General features: G+C 46.2%; 1 protein-coding gene across 5 annotated transcripts in view; it reads left to right on the plus strand.

Annotated features, from left to right (window-relative positions):
* LOC142910932 (tectonic-3-like) overlaps positions 1 to 18329 on the plus strand; it is a 43547-nt gene that overhangs the window by 17840 nt on the left and 7378 nt on the right. Inside the window, exons 9-13 of one of the 5 annotated variants that reach the window (XM_076060174.1) lie at positions 174 to 255; positions 1230 to 1329; positions 2427 to 2601; positions 3836 to 3976; positions 5166 to 6548. In XM_076060174.1, coding sequence (XP_075916289.1) covers positions 174 to 255; positions 1230 to 1329; positions 2427 to 2601; positions 3836 to 3976; positions 5166 to 5222 — 555 coding nt within the window. In that variant the 3' untranslated portion in view covers positions 5223 to 6548. Of the gene's footprint in view, positions 1 to 173; positions 256 to 1229; positions 1330 to 2426; positions 2602 to 3835; positions 5127 to 5165; positions 6549 to 18329 lie in introns of those variants that run through there. The other 4 variants (XM_076060172.1, XM_076060227.1, XM_076060291.1 and 1 more) reach the window with 4 other exon arrangements.

Raw genomic sequence — 18329 nt, forward strand, 5'->3', positions numbered from 1 at the left:
TATGCACGTGTGTTTGTAGAGAGCAGTTAAATGCAATGGTGCGTGTTGTCCACAATGATCTTTGAAACCATTGGTGCTTGTATAAAAGCATAAATGTGTGTAAATAGTTGTGCATGCATTGGAGTCTGCACGCGTGTGTGTGTGTGTGCGCCTGTGTATGTGTCTGGGCGCAGAATGAGACTAATATACCTACCAAGCGGAGTGGGAACCCAGGATACCTTTGGGATCATCCACTGCTTGGCATCACCAACACTTCATATCCTTCACCGACACTCACTTACACACACACATACGTGTATAGCCCCTTCTGTGAAGCCACTGTTAGATGGGGGCCTTCCCCCACTCCTTGCGTGTCATGGGGGAGAGTTGACCATAATTTGCCACAGTGGTCAGTGGGACCATAGAAAGTACAGAACCACAATGGATTTTGCTGCACTGTTCGCATAGCCACACAGCAGCTTGTAGCAATCTGACGTGCATGGTCGTTGCTCGTCTTAAGTGCTCCCTAGGCGAAATTAGTAAATGCGGGTTGCGGACCCAGGCTTAACTGTGGAAACTCAAAATTTCCAGGCCGTGTTTGGTCAATTGGTATGCCAAAAAAAAAAGAAGTCCGTGTATACGTAAATTCCACGGTTGGCGAGTCTGCGATTGGCGGCGAGGGATTGTACATACATACAAATGGGAAGGCATACGTACACGTAAGGGACGAGTTCCAGGTTTGTAAAAATTCAGATTTTTCGGCGCGTCAACATTTACAAACTAAAGCTAGTGGATTCTCACGCGTGACTTTTCGATCGCGAGTGTAGAAAATTAGCTAAAATAAATGTACCTTAATTTTTCAACCTTTTAGCCAATGCAACCATTGCATGCCTAGCACACTTTCGTATAATTTGGCCCACATATATGTAACATAAAATTGTAAAAGATCGTGACTTTGGCGGTGCAAATATCGGCACACATCCAGAGGTTTCAGAGGTTAATTGCTTAGGCACGATCCTCAAACATCCACTCTGATAAATCCTGTGTAAACACATCCTGGTAGCGATGAAATTGGCTCGTGTGCAGCATGTGCGAGGTGGATTATTACCTCTCAAGATGGCGAGAGGTGGCAATGGCTTACGGGGAGGCCTTCAACAAGCAGTATATTGATAAATTGAAGACATTCCTTCCTACACGTGCATTACCTCTCGTGTACGTGTCGATTCCCTGCTTCCTTGACCACCCCCTCACTACGCGAATTCAAGTTCAACTCCCGGCTGAAACAGACTGTGGTCTTCTGCGCCGGCCGGCTCTCTTTGGAGTGCAAACCTTAGCTGGATGCAACCTCAAGTTTGTCCCTCACCCCACAGCCCCCAGGGAATGACACATCGGGTTAATAGTAACCAAGTCAAGAATACCTAATTCTGTGTGCCTAAATTCAAGCCCTGGGACTGTGTAACTCTCCATTTCGCACCATACGTAGCCAACCATGCTAATCGGACGTGCGGGGGAAGGGACAACAAACTAAACACCAAAAGTAGTTTTAAAGAAATGAGTTGTTTATCTCGATTTTAAAGTGCACAGCTCCAATGGCTTCCTAATATCGGAAGAGCATTCCAGACGGCCACAGAAACGCATCTGAAAGCACAACGTAGTGACCGTCTTTGTTCGATGGCTAGCCAAAAGCCGCTGTGAAGATGAACGGAGTTCCTGTGATGGTCTATGCTTCTTTGACGAGATTAGCAAGGTTTTGTGGTTCATTTGTGGCAAGCACTTTGTGTGTATTCAGTGCGACCTTATAATGTATTCGTTCGGCAACCGGAAATCAACAATGGCAGAGGTCAGATCCAGCCCCTTGGTCTGAGTATCTCTCTTTCATGTACATGTGTACAGCTCTTTTTGCGTATGTGAAGAGTTATTTGACTATACTTCACCTCACTCGTCAGTATGGGTCGGTGTAAACATTGAGCTTAGTTATTGGATAATAAAATCACAGTACAACAATGTATTGGGCTGCACTTCCCTCCGCTGTTGACCACATAATCCCGCAGCCTCTAATAACCTGACTACTGTATAGTGGTCACTCTTGCAAGCACTGTCCAGAGTCAATGCCGCTTCACTTCCAATATCTGAAGAGGTTTGGTGTGTTGCCGTGATTTGATCATAAGCATATCTCTTTCAGGAGGTTCATAGTGGCCTGGTCAGGGCACAGCCATCACCACTGAACACTTGGGTTCAAACCCTCATGTTGCTTCCAAAGCGTTGAATCATCACCACCACTAAGATCTTGATTTTAATCCCTTGTCACTTGGGGGTTCATAATGCCCATGCAGGTATACTGCACCAGTGTCTCTTATGTGTGGGTTCATGCCCTGGTGTAGGGTGTCTCTTCTACGTATATAATGCTGATATGGTCGTGTGTGTTGCTGATGTGCCATTGTGCGCAGGCTGGACAATATAACGAACTGCATGGAAATACAGCGCCGTGTGTTGAACGCATGGCTCGGTACTGGAAACCAAAGTTATCCGGAGAACCTGACAGAGTGGGGAGACGCGATGGATCTGAAAAGGGAGGCACCCTCTGTACCCATCGTGGGATTGGCCAAAATTTTGGATAATTTGGTAAGCTCAGACACTAAACAATGTTCCCCCTTTTTACCTATGGAGACTGTTGGAGCAATTGTTGTTCGCGAGCAACTATTAAGGCTGGCTGTTGTGTGGGCTAGCATCATGTCCAGTGACCTTTGTCTCTCCATTGCTGATGTTGGAACACTGCAATGCAGGCCGAGTTGACCTAGGGGAGGCTACGGGACGTTGTTTTTATGCCACTAATGATGTATATATTTGGGAGTTGAACCCTGTTCACTGTGATGCTGGCACTGCACTAACCAATAAAACACAGCTCCAATATATAGTCATGCAAACACATGGAAACTAAAGGATTGCTACAAGACACGTGAAAATTCATTGAGTCATTGCTTGACAGGGATTGTTGTTGACAACACGTGCATCGCATTACACGTGTAAGAATGTTTGATTCATGTGTGTTGAACTTCTTTCGCACCATATGTAGCCAGGCGTGCTAATCGGAGGTGCGATTCATTCCGTGCATTGCACTGCAATCGGTTCACATAACTCCTGTAGCCACTGGAGGTGTGAAAACCACCAACGACGTAAAACAAGAGGAAATTACAGGCGCTTCTCGCTTAATGAGCGAGGCGTGTTGAGCAAATTGCTCGGTAAGCGAAAACTCGTTAAGCGATCGTTTTCCCATTGGAAAATCGCCTGATAAAGCTGGCTGTAATCGCCAGTGGAACGTCATACTCAAATTATAAATGTTGTGGGTTTACTCTCAACACACCGGTGTGCTGAAGTACTAATTGGCACATTTTGTTTACGTCGCAAACCTTACTAATTGGCTGTTGGGTAGTTGTGGGTTAACGACACATTTATATTTATGCGATCTATCCCAAAAAAACTTTATTAAGTTTCTTGGTTCTTTCGTGACTTTACCGAAAGAACCAAGAATATGAATCACTGCAGTCACGAAAGCTTTAAATCAAAATTTATTAAGTTTGTTACAGGTTTCTGCAGGGCTAAATTGTGGGCAGCACCGCTAAATGTTGTACTGTACCATGCTCTTCTCTCCACGCCTTCACCAACCTGAAAGACTGCATGGTGAAGTACGGTCAAACAACTTGTTCACTGTGGCCAGGCCCTTAACCAGCAGTGGACTGACAGAAGGCCTGCACATGTACTCTGCGTGATTCATGGCGTGGTTTGAGTGTGTCGTAGCGTGCGGGGGTACGGGAACGTACGTGCACTGACTAGCATGTGTTGTTGCGTGTCACTACAGGAGAGGTTGCAATGTGACAATCGCAATTGTACGCTGATATTGTCCGCAAAACTCCAAGTGCTATGGTCGCTGCACGGGTCCCTGGAGAACCCACAGAGGCGCGTGGTCGGGGCACGGATCATTCCAGGACCACCAAGCACAGTACGCTCACTCACACGCTCACTCGTTCACTTTATAACGTGCCCACTCACATGGGCGCACACACACTCAAATCACTCACTCTCATACAGGCATGCTCACTCACAAGGGCAAACACACACAGAATGTGAACAGTATACCGAGCTTGAGCAGTTACTGGAGCTGGACTGGCATTGAATTGATGACAGAGAGTAGGTTGTAATGGTTCTTGAAAGCCGAACTTAATAGTGAGAAACACAATTTCTCTGTGCTTAGATAAGAACATTTTTGTGACCCGCTGAACACTGAGAAAATCGAACAATACTTATCCAAAAGATGGACAAAGGACACAGAGAGAAGTGGATCCTTGAAATTTTACAGAGTGACAGTGAGAAAAATTGATTAGATACCAGATTAGAGGAATTCGACTAGCTATGAAGCTCTTTTTCACAAATGTCCAGTGTGGGCTGCTTAGTTATTGATCGTTAAGGAAAGTGAAATTTGCCTGGGCAGGATACTTAACATTTTTCCAAGCTGTTTCATTTATTCAGCCATATTTCAAACCGATGCTGTTTTCGGGGGGTTTTCCACGACTCTGATTCAAAAGCCCCTAATTTATATTCTCCAAATAAAGACCAACGCTTGAAAGGTCAATGGGAGTTGCGGGGCAAGACAAACAAATGGGAGCAGGCTGCCGAGGGAGAGAACACGCCTGTAAGGGACGTCTCCTGAGTCAAAGTTCATCGGCGTGTGTGCGGCAGGGGGCCCACCTGCGTCATGGAGGCGAGGAGGTGAAACGGCACACACGGCTTGGGGACAAGTAACAGAGGGATTAAGAGCGGTGGGCCGCTGACATCGGAGAAGGGAAAATTGTTTACGCCCAGCCTAATGTTTTATTTTAAAACGCCGGTCACAAATATAACGAGGCGATGCTCTCCCCCGTGTTAGGTGCTCTTGTCAGTACTTTATGCTAATTCCTTTTGTCAAAAGCGTTTGGGTTTCCTCCCACACCGCTTAAAGGACGCGACCCGGGCTTGACTTTCTTAATTCCAACGCTGTCTTCGTGACAGCACGGTCACCTGATGAAGGCCACTTTGTGTCGTGGCTGAAACGTCGTGATTTGTGTTGTTTTATCTTTTTGCCTACGTGACTTTACCGAATGGAACCAAAGAGTGTGAATTATTTCTAATTGCTTTCTTTTTGGTTTTGCCAGCGACGCGAAAACGCGAGCAAAAGAAGAAAAGAAACGGCAATGTCAATGTCTCAATGAAGTAAAATCTCAACCATTATTGGTAACGATATAAATCAACAATAGGGTAGAGGTGAGGTTGGGGGGGTGGGTCAGGGCAGGGAACGCATGAGAGAGAGGAGGGACAGAAACACCGCCTCACAGCTCACCGGGACCAGGCAATTGGAGCCCAGCACCAACAACGTCAACGAGTCCTCAGGGGAAAGCCAGGGCAGCACCAATGGTCGACGGGGGTGAAACTCCTCACGTTGGCACGAATATATCCTCCATAATAGAGGGATGATATTGGTCGCGAAAGCCTACGTGTTAAACGAATACAGTGAGGGGGAAAAAAGTATTTGATCCCCTGCTGATTTTGTACGTTTGCCCCACTGACAAAGAAACGATCGGTCTTATAATTTTAATGGTACGTTTATTTGAACAGTGAGAGACAGAATAACAACAAGAAAATCCCAGAAAAACGCATGTCAAAAATGTTATAAATTGATTTGCATTTTAATGAGGGAAATAAGTATTTGACCCCCTCTGCAAAACATGACTTAGTACTTGGTGGCAAAACCCTTGTTGGCAATCACAGAGGTCAGACGTTTCTTGTAGTTGGCCACCAGGTTTGCACACATCTCAGGAGGGAACAGTAATACCAGTGCATCGATCCACGTTCGAAATTGGTCTGCGGAAGGACATACAACAGAACTACTTTGTTCCTCACATGGAAATTCACCCAATATTTTTTTGTTTTAATTCTCAGAGCTGTAATTTAGCCAAGTGGAAACCCAAATTTAAAATGACGAGGATGGGGGGGGGAGCACCATCATTGGTGACCAATTTGAGACCATCAACTCATGGCACTTGAAAACACAGTCTAATCACAGGTGGCCAAAGCTCGAATTCAAACCCTGGATCTCAGCGAGCGGTGACAGCTCCGCGTTCTGACCTCCGGGTCACCCGGCCACATCGAAAACACGGTGCTCTGACTCTGTAGTAGCGCGCCACGGGGTCACATGGCCACCACCGGATGTTTAGTTTCAGTGGAGGTGGCTGAATGTCTCTCTCAAGGGAAGCGACATCTGGCCTGATGTCTGTGACGGAGCACTGAGCCAGCACTTACGATGTCCGAGGTTGAAGCCCACGGACTAAGCATTTCTTAGAGAATGCGGTCCACTATGGTAATTCCATACAGCAAGACACTGAACGTTCAGGTTCAAAATGGGAACAATGTTTATTCTAAAGCTTGAGGGAGGGCAGTGAGCCGGCATCTATCTCCGAGACTGTAGGGTCGAATGCCCCAGTTGCCCTTCATAGTTATCACCAGGTACGCGAGTACAATAAAAGACTGGTAAAATTCGACAGGAATGGATTGTGTCTTCAATGTGATGATCCATCTCACTCGTATACATGAAGGGTTCTCATTGGCTCCATCACCGTGGCGGTCAACCTCCCGGGTGTGTTCTCTTCTTTAGCTGTCATTCTATAGCCAAAATAAAATAAAAAAAACTTAACTATAAAGTATTTTTTTATTTTACCAGGTAAGGCCCGCTGAGCTATATGGCTCTTTTTCAGAAGCAACCTGGCCACAAATGATAGCGTGAGGAAGTAGCATGTCATGTGGAAATGTATACCAGCCAAATAGTCTAATCGCATGTTGATTTTAAATGTGGAGAGAAAAACGGGAGGACCCGGAGAGAAATCCACACGACCACGGGGAGGGCAAGGAAACTCCAAATATACAGCAGGCGTCAGGACCGGGATCGAACCCACGACCGTCCTGTATACCACAACAAGTTAGATAACATCTCGCCACCGTGGCGCCCACCATTCCGTCAATGTGGCCATCATCCCGTCTAGCGATGTTGTCCTGCCAAAGCTCACTTCGTGGACGTCTGTGAAAAAGAGCTTTATAGCTCATCGGATTCCTGCAGTATATTCTGATCCAATTCTGATCTATCTTTCCTTCAACGCTCAATATGACTTCGCTGCTGTGCATGTATTCCCTCATCGATGTCTTATCTCTCTCAATCCAATTCCGAGAATTCACGAGCCATTCCAGAATATAGCGTAATTTGAGAAAAATACTGAATATTATATTCTTAGCTCTTTCGGTAAAGTCACGTTGAAGGGAAACAATAAAATAATAAAATATATATTAAACAATAAAAAAATTCTCACGACGTTTCGACTTTACCGAAAGAGCTAAGGATATGAATTACTGCAGTCACGAAAGCTTTAAATCAAAAATACTGAATTTGAAAAAATGTTTTTGAGAAAACATTTACTGGCCGAGATAGCTCAATTGATTGCAGGGGCGGAGCCACAGGGGGCTGGGGGGGGGGCTCAGCCCCCCCTGAAATTTTGGGAAAGTCGGTAATCGGGATAACCGGATATCCGGCTGCTGCAAAATGCTGCAGGCTGCCACCTTGTGTGCTGCCCTGCAGGCTGCCACCTTGTGCTGCCCTGCAGGCTGCCACCTTGTGTGCTGCCCTGCAGGCTACCACCTTGTGCTGCCCTGCAGGCTGCTTGAGCGGTAGCCTTTCGAACTTATCGAATTTATTAGCCACATGAGCGGCTCCGACCTATTAATAAACTCCGCGCTCAAATCCAATAAAACTTGTTTCATACATTTGTGGCGCCCATTGGAAAACATTACACTGGATATCTCAGAATATTGAAGTCAGCCCCCCCAAGTCAAAATCCTGGCTCCGCCCCTGATTGATTGTCAAAGTCCATTCAGTGTCGCCATCAACCTCCCCAACATCGCAGTGAATTCCAAGGCAGTGGGCACCGCTTAGCGAGGCTGTAGCAACAGCCGCGAAGTCGGCAGTAGTGGCTGAGTGAATTAAGAAGAGAGACGATTGTTTGTCACGGTTCAACTATGATGGAGAAAGTGGAGAGATTAATTTAGTGCACCGTGCTGGGTGTTGAATATACCCTTCAATTTGGTGGGGCAGTTTATCGGCAATGTTCACAGGGCTCGTGTTGAGATTGGTGGGTGAGTGAGCCAGCGAACAGTTTTTAGGACGAGCCTGATTGGTTATCTGAAACGTTTTCATTGAAACTTCTATCGAACACGTCACTCTTGTCACTCGTTGAACCGTTTCGCAAAACCCCGACGCTCTAGAATTTGAGCGCAGTGACAGGAGCACGTATTCACGGATTACTAATGCGCCATATATATGTTGAACTTCTTTCACACCGTACGTAGTCAACTGTGCTAATCGAAGGTGGGAAGGACATCAAACTAAACACAAAGAGCAGTTCTCAAGCAATGAGTTTGCCCACACACACACACAGCTAGCTCTAAATACACTTAAACTAACAATCCCTGAGAAACAACGACACAGCCACACCGTGCCAGGTTCAGATATCACTCGCTACTGACGTTAACAATGGCTAGGAATCGAACCCGTACGCCCCTCCTCAGTCGCAGTGACGTTATCACAGAGCCTGTGCCAGGCTAGCTGCACTTTTGAGTCCAAGTGAAGTGTCGAAGGCTCGCTGACAAAAGGTCACGGGGACAGACCCAAATGCCATGGGTTAACTCACTGAGATGACTGCAGAGGCACCAGCTGTGCCCTCTACCATGCCAACTTTGCTGCGTTTTAACCACCCGGCGCTCCACTCATTGTTGTTGTGAGCGTCGCTTCTCCGCCCTCCATTGTTGCTGGAGGGCGACTGTCTCCAACTCTCCAGTAGCGTCCTTCACGAGCCTCCTCCACAGAGTCCGATTTTGAATCATTGGCAAGTACACTCAGTTCCAGATCCTCTTGTACCACCACACCAACCCATCTCTTCTCGTGTTGCGCCCGTTCGCATGAACACGAAGACAACAAAAACAAAGATACCCCCAGTATAGCCTGAACAGCGAGCCACCTACATTAATACAGAGATAAAGACAAAGCTCCCCCGTGTAGCCTTAACAGACTGTAGGGGCAAGTGCTGTTAGCGAGCACCTACGAAGGCCGGAACGGTACACGAGGGGGGTGGGTAGGCCAGCACCACGCCCGACCACCTTTGTCTTCCTAGTGGCAATGTTGACACACCACACCAGTTACGCATTTGAGGCAGAGTCGACCTAGGGGAGGTCCAGGACCGGTTCAGATAATCGTCACCGGTATTGGCCGTGAGCGGGAATCGAACCCCTGGGTTCATAGTGCAGCGCGCTAACCGCTACACTACCGCACCAGCGCACAGAGACACACACAGACACACACACATAAATATAACCAGACACACGGACACGCACACAGACGAGGCCGGATGGGTTCACATTATTGCTCGAGCTTTACATGGACAACATTCACTGCCACTGTACCGGAGCCCAACAGCTGCTCTGAACTCCCTAAGCGATACAAAAAAAACACACAGCAGAGGGTGGCTAATAAGCAGCAGCGGTAGCCGGTGCTGTGAATAACCAACAGTTTGAGATCCTATTAGGAGTACAAATTGAGCCCATTTGGAGTTCACAAGGGACAATGTATTATTATTATTATTAACCCGTACTATAATCGTGTCATTGATTAAAGCTGGCAGGTGGTGAAGTATATAATATAATATATTTTTGTTAGGGGGGGGGTCTGATCTTGTAAGGGGCCGTCCATAAATGACGTCACGCACCTAGGTGGGGGGGGGAGGGGTCAGACATTTGTGACGATGTGTGACGGGGGGGTTTGAGAAATGTGACGTCACATCAAAATGCGCAACTTTAAATAAATATAGACAACACGTTCTACTTAATTAAATAGACTTTTTCATAAATGTTTTCTCCTACAACATCAGAGTGCAGCGCCACATTAAATACGCACTACAATGACAACAGTTTAAATCGATTTGAAGCATGTTTTATATATTTTTTTTGGGGTGGGGCAGAGCTTTGTGACGTCATATTTGAGGGGGGGAGGGGTCTGACTTTTTGTGACGCCGTGTGACGAAGTGGGGAGGGGGTCCAAAATCGTCCAAAATCGCGTGACGTCATTTATGGACGGCCCCTAAGTAGATTGCGTGTCGTACGCCTTGGTCCATCTGAAGCAAGCCAACTGCAAGGAACAGCGCACCTGCGATGGGCCCGGTTGGCTAGGTACGGTGCGAAAGAAGTCCAAGGTACCCGTACGTACGTGCCCCGGTTTGCGTCGGGGATGCATTGCTGAAAACTCGCGACGTCAACACACATCGAAACGACGTCACTGAAAGGAAACGTGGTCTTGCACGCCACGAGAGATTGAGAAAGACAGACATTGGCATTTCATCTGATGTGGCAATCTGAGCCAAAAAAATGTCTCATGAATCACGGCCCTGCAGATAAATTATTGCGACGGAATGCACGTGTGGGCTTATTAATACTTGTTGACCGCGTGTGACTTCATTAGCTAATTATGTCACGAGGACTGAAGCCTCCCCACAGTACAATGACAATCACACGTTAATTACATAATACAGGAAAATCCACGCGACCGCGGGGGAGAACAGGCAAGCACTAAATATACAGGAGGCGTCAGGGTCAGGATCGAACCCACAAACCTCTTGTATACCAGGCCAGGTAGTTAACATATCGTCACCACGGCGGATATCCAGGCCACTTCATACCCCAGCGGGTTTTTTGGGATTTGAAGCTTTCGTGACTGCAAGGATTCATCTTCTTTGGTTCTTTCGGTAAAGTCACCACGTAGAATGAGAATAAAATAATAAATTAATAAAATAAAATAACACAATAAAATTCTCACGACGTTTCGGTCCACAACACAAGCGGCCTTCATCAGGTGAAGGGACGAGACTGTCTGGTAGGACAGCGCTGGAGTGAAAAAGCCACGCTCAGAACGCGACCTTTAAGCCTCAACTTTAGCAACACGGATAGCTACGGGCCCCGTTCAGACGGACGAGTTCATCCATGGTCGGAACAGAGGAGGGGGAGAGAGACAGCTTAGAGTCGCGGCATCTCTTCAGAAAGGTGAGAGACTCGATTAGTTGAGCCTTCTTATCCCGGAGTCTGTTGAATGATCTTAAGGTTGTGTGAAATCCCTCCCCGTAGAGGCGGTTAAATTTCGATTTAAAGCTTTCGTGACTGCAAGGATTCATCTTCTTTGGTTCTTTCGGTAAAGTCACGTAGAATGAGAATAAAATAATAAATTAATAAAATAAAATAACACAATAAAATTCTCACGACGTTTCGGCCACAACACAAGTGGCCTTCAACACAAGTGGCTCCAGCGCTGTCCTCCAGACAGTCACGTCCCTTCACCTGATGAAGGCCACTTGTGTTGTGGCCGAAACGTCGTGAGAATTTCATTGTGTTATTTTATTTTATAAATTTATAATTTTATTCTCATTCTACGTGACTTTACCGAAAGAACCAAAGAAGAAGGTTTTTTGGAGTTTCACAGATCTACATGATCCACCAACCTCTCTCCCCTCCATAGTTTAGAGGCATGGACCCTGACTTCCCACGGGGTAAATTGCTATTTACGGTTAACAGTAACCATATCCACAGTAACCAGGTTTGCTGATCACTGTTTACTGCTAAATCAACCTTCGGATGGCGACAGTGGTGGGGACTATGTATCCTCAGATGCAAAGCACTCGATGTCATTTTCCACAGGGAAAGTTTATAAAATACCCCTATGAGTTGACTCAATGAAGTCAGATTGTCCCATTCATCTTCCTCCAATGGATTGTTACACGGGGGTTGTTTTTGTTGTTGTTGTTGTTGTTGCAAAAGACAATCAGCAAATACTTTCACCTGAAAATATGATTTAATCTTGGCCGACCGGCTTCCATAATTCAAATCCAGAACCTCAGCAGTGCCAGCTCATCGCTTGGCCGCAGGGATTACGAGCGACTTGATTCACACAGCCGCTTGCAGCTCTTGAGTGCGTGCCAAATTGAGGTGACCAGACGGATCAGGTCAGAGCGTTGAGCCGACAGCCCCCCCGAGATCCTGGGTCCAAATTCACGATGTCAGCTGTAATGAAGCCAATGTTCTCAAATGTGGTCAGTTGATAGTATCAGCCTTGTCACCAATGACTACGGGAAAATACAACCATGTAAAATTTTGCTCTGTACCTAATTTGGTGGAAGTCCAGTGTTGAGAATTAATAATATCGAATTTGATTGTCATGCGATTGGTTTTCACACCTCATGATGATTGCTTGTGTTGCAGTCGAAACGTCGTGAGAATTTTTATGTTTTATATTTTTATTATTTTATTGTTTCCCTTCTTACGTGGTGACTTTACCGAAAGAACCAAGAATATGAATCCCTGCAGTTACGAAAGCTTCAAATCGAAGTTATTCTCGTTGTCAGAGCGGGTAGAAAAGTGCTGTCTGGGGCAGAGGTCACTTGAGGGCATCTCGGAAGTAGTTCTGTAGTATATCCTTCCGCAAACTGTTCTCAAACACAAAGGGTTGCACTTCTCTATGAGAGATTCCGATTGTCAAATGCCTGCTTGCTATGATGCCATCCGAACTTGAGCTCATCACGTCTGGGGTTTGTTTAATCCATACTTCACCACACTGGTCAAGGCAGATTGGGGAAGGGGGGGGCAGGACTGATGCGCATTTCATTCGCCAATGGAGTTCGCCATGAGCAGAATTCCAATGCACGTCACCAGGTTCATAACGCAGCGTGCTATCCACTGTGCCACCGCCTCTTCCTTTGTGGATCACATCAACGTAATGATGCATCAATAATCTAATGAAACGTCTTATTCTCCTGACACGTAACGTCGCACGCAAAACCCCGGTCATTCCTCGCAGCGGCCGTTGGCTCGTCATCGAACAAGAACGGTCACTGCATCGCGCGCTTTCAAAAGTGCTTCTGCGGCCATCTGGAACGCTCTTCAAATATTAGGCAGCCACTGGAGCTATGCACTTTAAAATGTAGATTGCAAACTCATTTCTTTACAGCTGCTTGTTGTGTTCAGTTTGTTGTCCTTCCCCCCGCACCTCCGATTAGCACAGTTGGCTATGTACGGTACGAAAGAAGTTCAACGCACATGCATCGAATTGCATGTGCAACGATCATGTATGACTTACGAAGGTTCCATGCACATTATGTGGGAATGTTACAACGCAGTCAACGTAGCCAAACAAACGAGACAGGGATATAAAATGAGAAGGTAAACCTTAGACAGCAAAAGAGCATGCTCTTGAATCAGGTCGTGCTCGAGTCGTGACAATTCATGAACTCACAGGGGTAAGGAAGAACGGTTTTCATGCACCATTAATTTATTTCAGGTCTATTCAACTTCATTGTGATATTTTTTTTTAATCCATGCCCACATACATCTAGGTTTTCTTTACATGCCGATAAAGTTCGAACCCTGAGTATGTGTGATTTTCTGCAACTTACAATATTCCGTGAATTTAACAACGCACCACTGACTGTGAGTTGTATGTACGGTCCATGATTTGTTGTTAAAATCTCCTGTATATTACAAGTTGCAGAAAGTCACATACCCGGGAATTACATTCTACAGCTGTGAATGTTCACGATACATTAATCAAATTGCACACTTAATGCATTCACGGTTTATGCAGTTTGGGCACAAATGATATGCAGATTACATATTTTAGGCTAATTCACTGAACAAAAGTATAAATGAGAACACTCTGGGAGGCCTTCATCCAGAAGTGGATTAACCATAGCTGAAGATTCTCATCATTTGCCCTTATCGGGATATCATTCATTGGAGGTTTTAGAAAACAAACCAACAGAACAGTCTTTGATAGGGTCTCTAGACAATATATTGGCACAGCAGTCTCTGATAGCGTCTCTAGATAATAAACTGACACAGCAGTCTCTGATAGGGTCTCTAGATAATAGACTGACACAGCAGTCTCTGATAGGGTCTCTAGACAATAGACTGACACAACAGTCTCTGATAGGGTCTCTAGATAATAGACTGGCACAGCAGTCTCTGATAGGGTCTCTAGATAATAGATTGGCACAGCAGTCTCTGATAGGGTCTCTAGACAATAGACTGACACAGCAGTCTCTGATAGGATCTTTAGACAATAGACTGACACAACAGTCTCTGATAGGATCTCTAGACAATAGACTGACGCAGCAGTCTTTGATAGGGTCTCGAGACATTCGACTGGCACAGCAGTCTATGATAGGGTCTCTAGACAATAGACTGACACAGCAGTCTCTGGTAGGGTCTCTAGACAATAGACTGACACAACAGTCTATGATAGGTTCTCTAGACAATAGACTGGCACAGCAGTCTCTGATAGGGTCTCTAGACAATAGACTGACACTGCAGTCTCTGATAGGGTCTCTAGACAATAGACTGACACAGCAGTCTCTGATAGGGTCTCTAGACAATAGACTGACACTGCAGTCTCTGAAAGGGTCTCTAGACAATAGACTGGCACAGCAGTCTCTGATAGGGTCTCTAGACAATAGACTGACACAGCAGTCTCTGATAGGGTCTCTAGACAATAGACTGACGCAGCCGTCTCTAATAGGGTCCCTAGACAATAGACTGGCACAGCAGTCTCTGATAGGGTCTCTAGACAATAGACTGGCACAGCAGTCTCTGATAGGGTCTCTAGACAATAGACTGACACAGCAGTCTCTGATAGGATCTTTAGACAATAGACTGACACAACAGTCTCTGATAGGATCTCTAGACAATAGACTGACGCAGCAGTCTTTGATAGGGTCTCGAGACATTCGACTGGCACAGCAGTCTATGATAGGGTCTCTAGACAATAGACTGACACAGCAGTCTCTGGTAGGGTCTCTAGACAATAGACTGACACAACAGTCTATGATAGGTTCTCTAGACAATAGACTGGCACAGCAGTCTCTGATAGGGTCTCGAGACAATAGACTGACACTGCAGTCTCTGATAGGGTCTCTAGACAATAGACTGGCACAGCAGTCTCTGATAAGGTCTCTAGACAATAGACTGACACTGCAGTCTCTGAAAGGGTCTCTAGACAATAGACTGGCACAGCAGTCTATGATAGGGTCTCTAGACAATAGACTGGCACATCAGTCTCTGATAGGGTCTCTGGACAATAGACTGACGCAGCAGTCTCTGAAAGGGTCTCTAGACAATAGACTGACACAGCAGTCTCTGATAGGATCTCTAGACAATAGATTGACATAACTGTCTGATGGCAGTCTGTAGACCAAACACAACAGTCTCTGCTGAACGTACCAAGGTCAAAGTGTGTCAATGCATAAAAGAGCGCATGGGGTAAGTGATCAATTTCTGTCAGCGACCTTGGGCTATCGTTGAAAATTCCACATTCCTATGATGAGGGACAGACTCTCCGCCACACATAGTTAACAAATGACAATCACTGGTGACTTGCGAAAAAGTTGTACATGTTGTATTGATCCCAGAAGGCATACAAGTCACAGCACCACAGACTAATTTAACCTTGGCCGAGACTGCTCCTGCTTCTCCCTGCATATTTGTGCTAAAAAAATCACTCTCACATATTACCGTGCCTAACCATAACTCTAAACCCTAAACGCTAACCATGAATCCTAACCCTAACCCCCAAACTTAAGCCATGAGCCTACGAGTAGCACGGTTGGCTACGTACGGTGCGAAAGAGGTTCAAAATACAGTACATACATACATATGAACCTCACTAATAACTATACACCCTAACCCTCGGTGTATTTTGAACTTATTTTTCACTGTATGTAGCCAACCATGCTTATCGTAGGTGCGAGTGAAGGACAGCCAAAACCATAACCCGCAAACCTAAGCCATGAACCCGATTAACAACCATAAACCTAATCCTAAACCTCAGCCATAATCCTAAACTTTAACCCTAAACCTTAACCCCAAACCTCAGCTATAACTATAAACCCCCGCCCCTAATTCTCTAACTGCAACCCCGAAACCAAAACCAGAATGCTTTAGCCCTGTACCGTAAGTAAAGAAGCGACCTCGCGTCAATATTTCATGCACTGAAATCCCAGGAAGCGCACCGGACAAACATCTGATCTATGATTGGGTCAAGATCTGTAGGGAACAGTACGAGTACTTGTGTCACGTCCTTAGACATGATTACCTTGAGGCAATGTGGAGACTTGGCGATGAGCAGTAAGAGTCCAGTAGGAGACACAGTAGTGGTGAGCAGTCGAGAGGCGCTACGTGTCCCCTTTAGAGACAGCATTCCACGTTGAGCCACGTTTAGACGCGGCTGCTTCCATCCTTGCAGCGTTGGAAATAACCGGCGGTCGAAAATAGCCGCATCGTCAGCCATTCAGCCACCGCTGACTCGATTAGTGACGCCAGCATCAGCATAACCACAAAGTCTACCAGAGCTACCACAAACACAGGCAGCGTTACCACGAGCTTCCACCACAGCTACCACGAACACAGCCACCACAGTTACAATGAACTCCGCCACAGCTAACACGAACTCCACCACAGTTACCATGAACTCCACCACAGTTATCACGAACGCCACCACAGTTACTACAAACTTCACCACAGTTACCACAAACTCCACCACAGTTACCATGAACTCCACCACAGTTACCACGAACTCCACCACAGTCAATACGAACTCCACCGCAGGTACCACAAACTCCACCACAGTTACCACAAACTCCACCACAGTTACCACGAACTCCACCACAGTTACCACGAACTCCACCACAGTTACCACAAACTCCACCACAGTTACCACGAACTTCACCACAGTTACCACGAACTCCACCGCAAGTTACACCGAACTCCACCACAGTTACCACGAACTCCACCACAGTCAATACGAACTCTACCACAGTTACCACAAACTCCACCACAGTTACCACGAACTCCACCACCGTCAATACGAACTCCATCACAGTTACAACGATTCCATCACAGCAACCACAAACTCCACCGCAGTGACCACGAACTCCACCACAGTCAATACGAACTCCACCACAGTCAATACGAACTCCACCACAGTGACCACGAACTCCACCACAGTTACCACAAACTTCACCACAGTTACCACGAACTCCACCACAGTCAATACGAACTCCACCACAGTTACCAAGAACTCCACCACAGTTACAACGAACTCCACCACAGTTACAACAAACTCCACCACAGTTACCACAAACTCCACCACAGTTACTACAAACTCCACCACAGTTACCACGAACTCCACCACAGTTACCACGAACTCCACCACAGTTACCACGAACTCCACCACAGTTACCACAAACTTCACCACAGTTACCACAAACTCCACCACAGTTACCACAAACTTCACCACAGTTACCACGAACTCCACCACAGTTACCACGAACTCCACCACAGTTACCACAAACTTCACCACAGTTACCACAAACTTCACCACAGTTACCACAAACTCCACCACAGTTACCACGAACGCCACCACAGTTACTACAAACTCCACCACAGTTACCACAAACTCCACCACAGTTACTACAAACTCCACCACAGTTACCACGAACTCCACCACAGCTAACACGAACTCCACCACAGTTACTACAAACTCCACCAGTTACCACAAACTCCACCACAGTTACTACAAACTTCACCACAGTTACCACAAACTTCACCACAGTTACCACGAACTCCACCACAGTCAATACGAACTCCACCGCAGTTACCACAAACTCCACCACAGTTACCACGAACTCCACCACAGTTACCACAAACTTCACCACAGTTACCACGAACTCCACCACAGTCAATACGAACTCCACCACAGTTACCAAGAACTCCACCACAGTTACCACAAACTCCACCACAGTTACCACAAACTCCACCACAGTTACCACGAACTCCACCACAGTTACTACAAACTTCACCACAGTTACCAAGAGCTCCACCACAGTTACCACAAACTCCACCACAGTTACCACAAACTTCACCACAGCAACCACAAACTCCACCACAACTACCACGAACACCACCACCAGTGTTAATATTATAACAACCACCATTGCCACTCATGTCATCACCACCATTACCACTAACAACTGTAATATAAACATTACCAAAACTATTACCAGTGAAATCAGTTTCATCACCATTACCCTGCCGGCACCACCGAATTTATCACCACCAGTGCCGGTAAAATCATCTCCACCACTGCCACCATAACCACATTACCACCATTATCACCATCAATATAAACCAAT

This window comes from Petromyzon marinus, chromosome 1, assembly GCF_048934315.1.
Source record: "Petromyzon marinus isolate PM22_M1 ecotype Great Lakes invasive population chromosome 1, UKy_Petmar_22M1.pri1.0, whole genome shotgun sequence".
Lineage (NCBI taxonomy): Eukaryota > Metazoa > Chordata > Hyperoartia > Petromyzontiformes > Petromyzontidae > Petromyzon > Petromyzon marinus.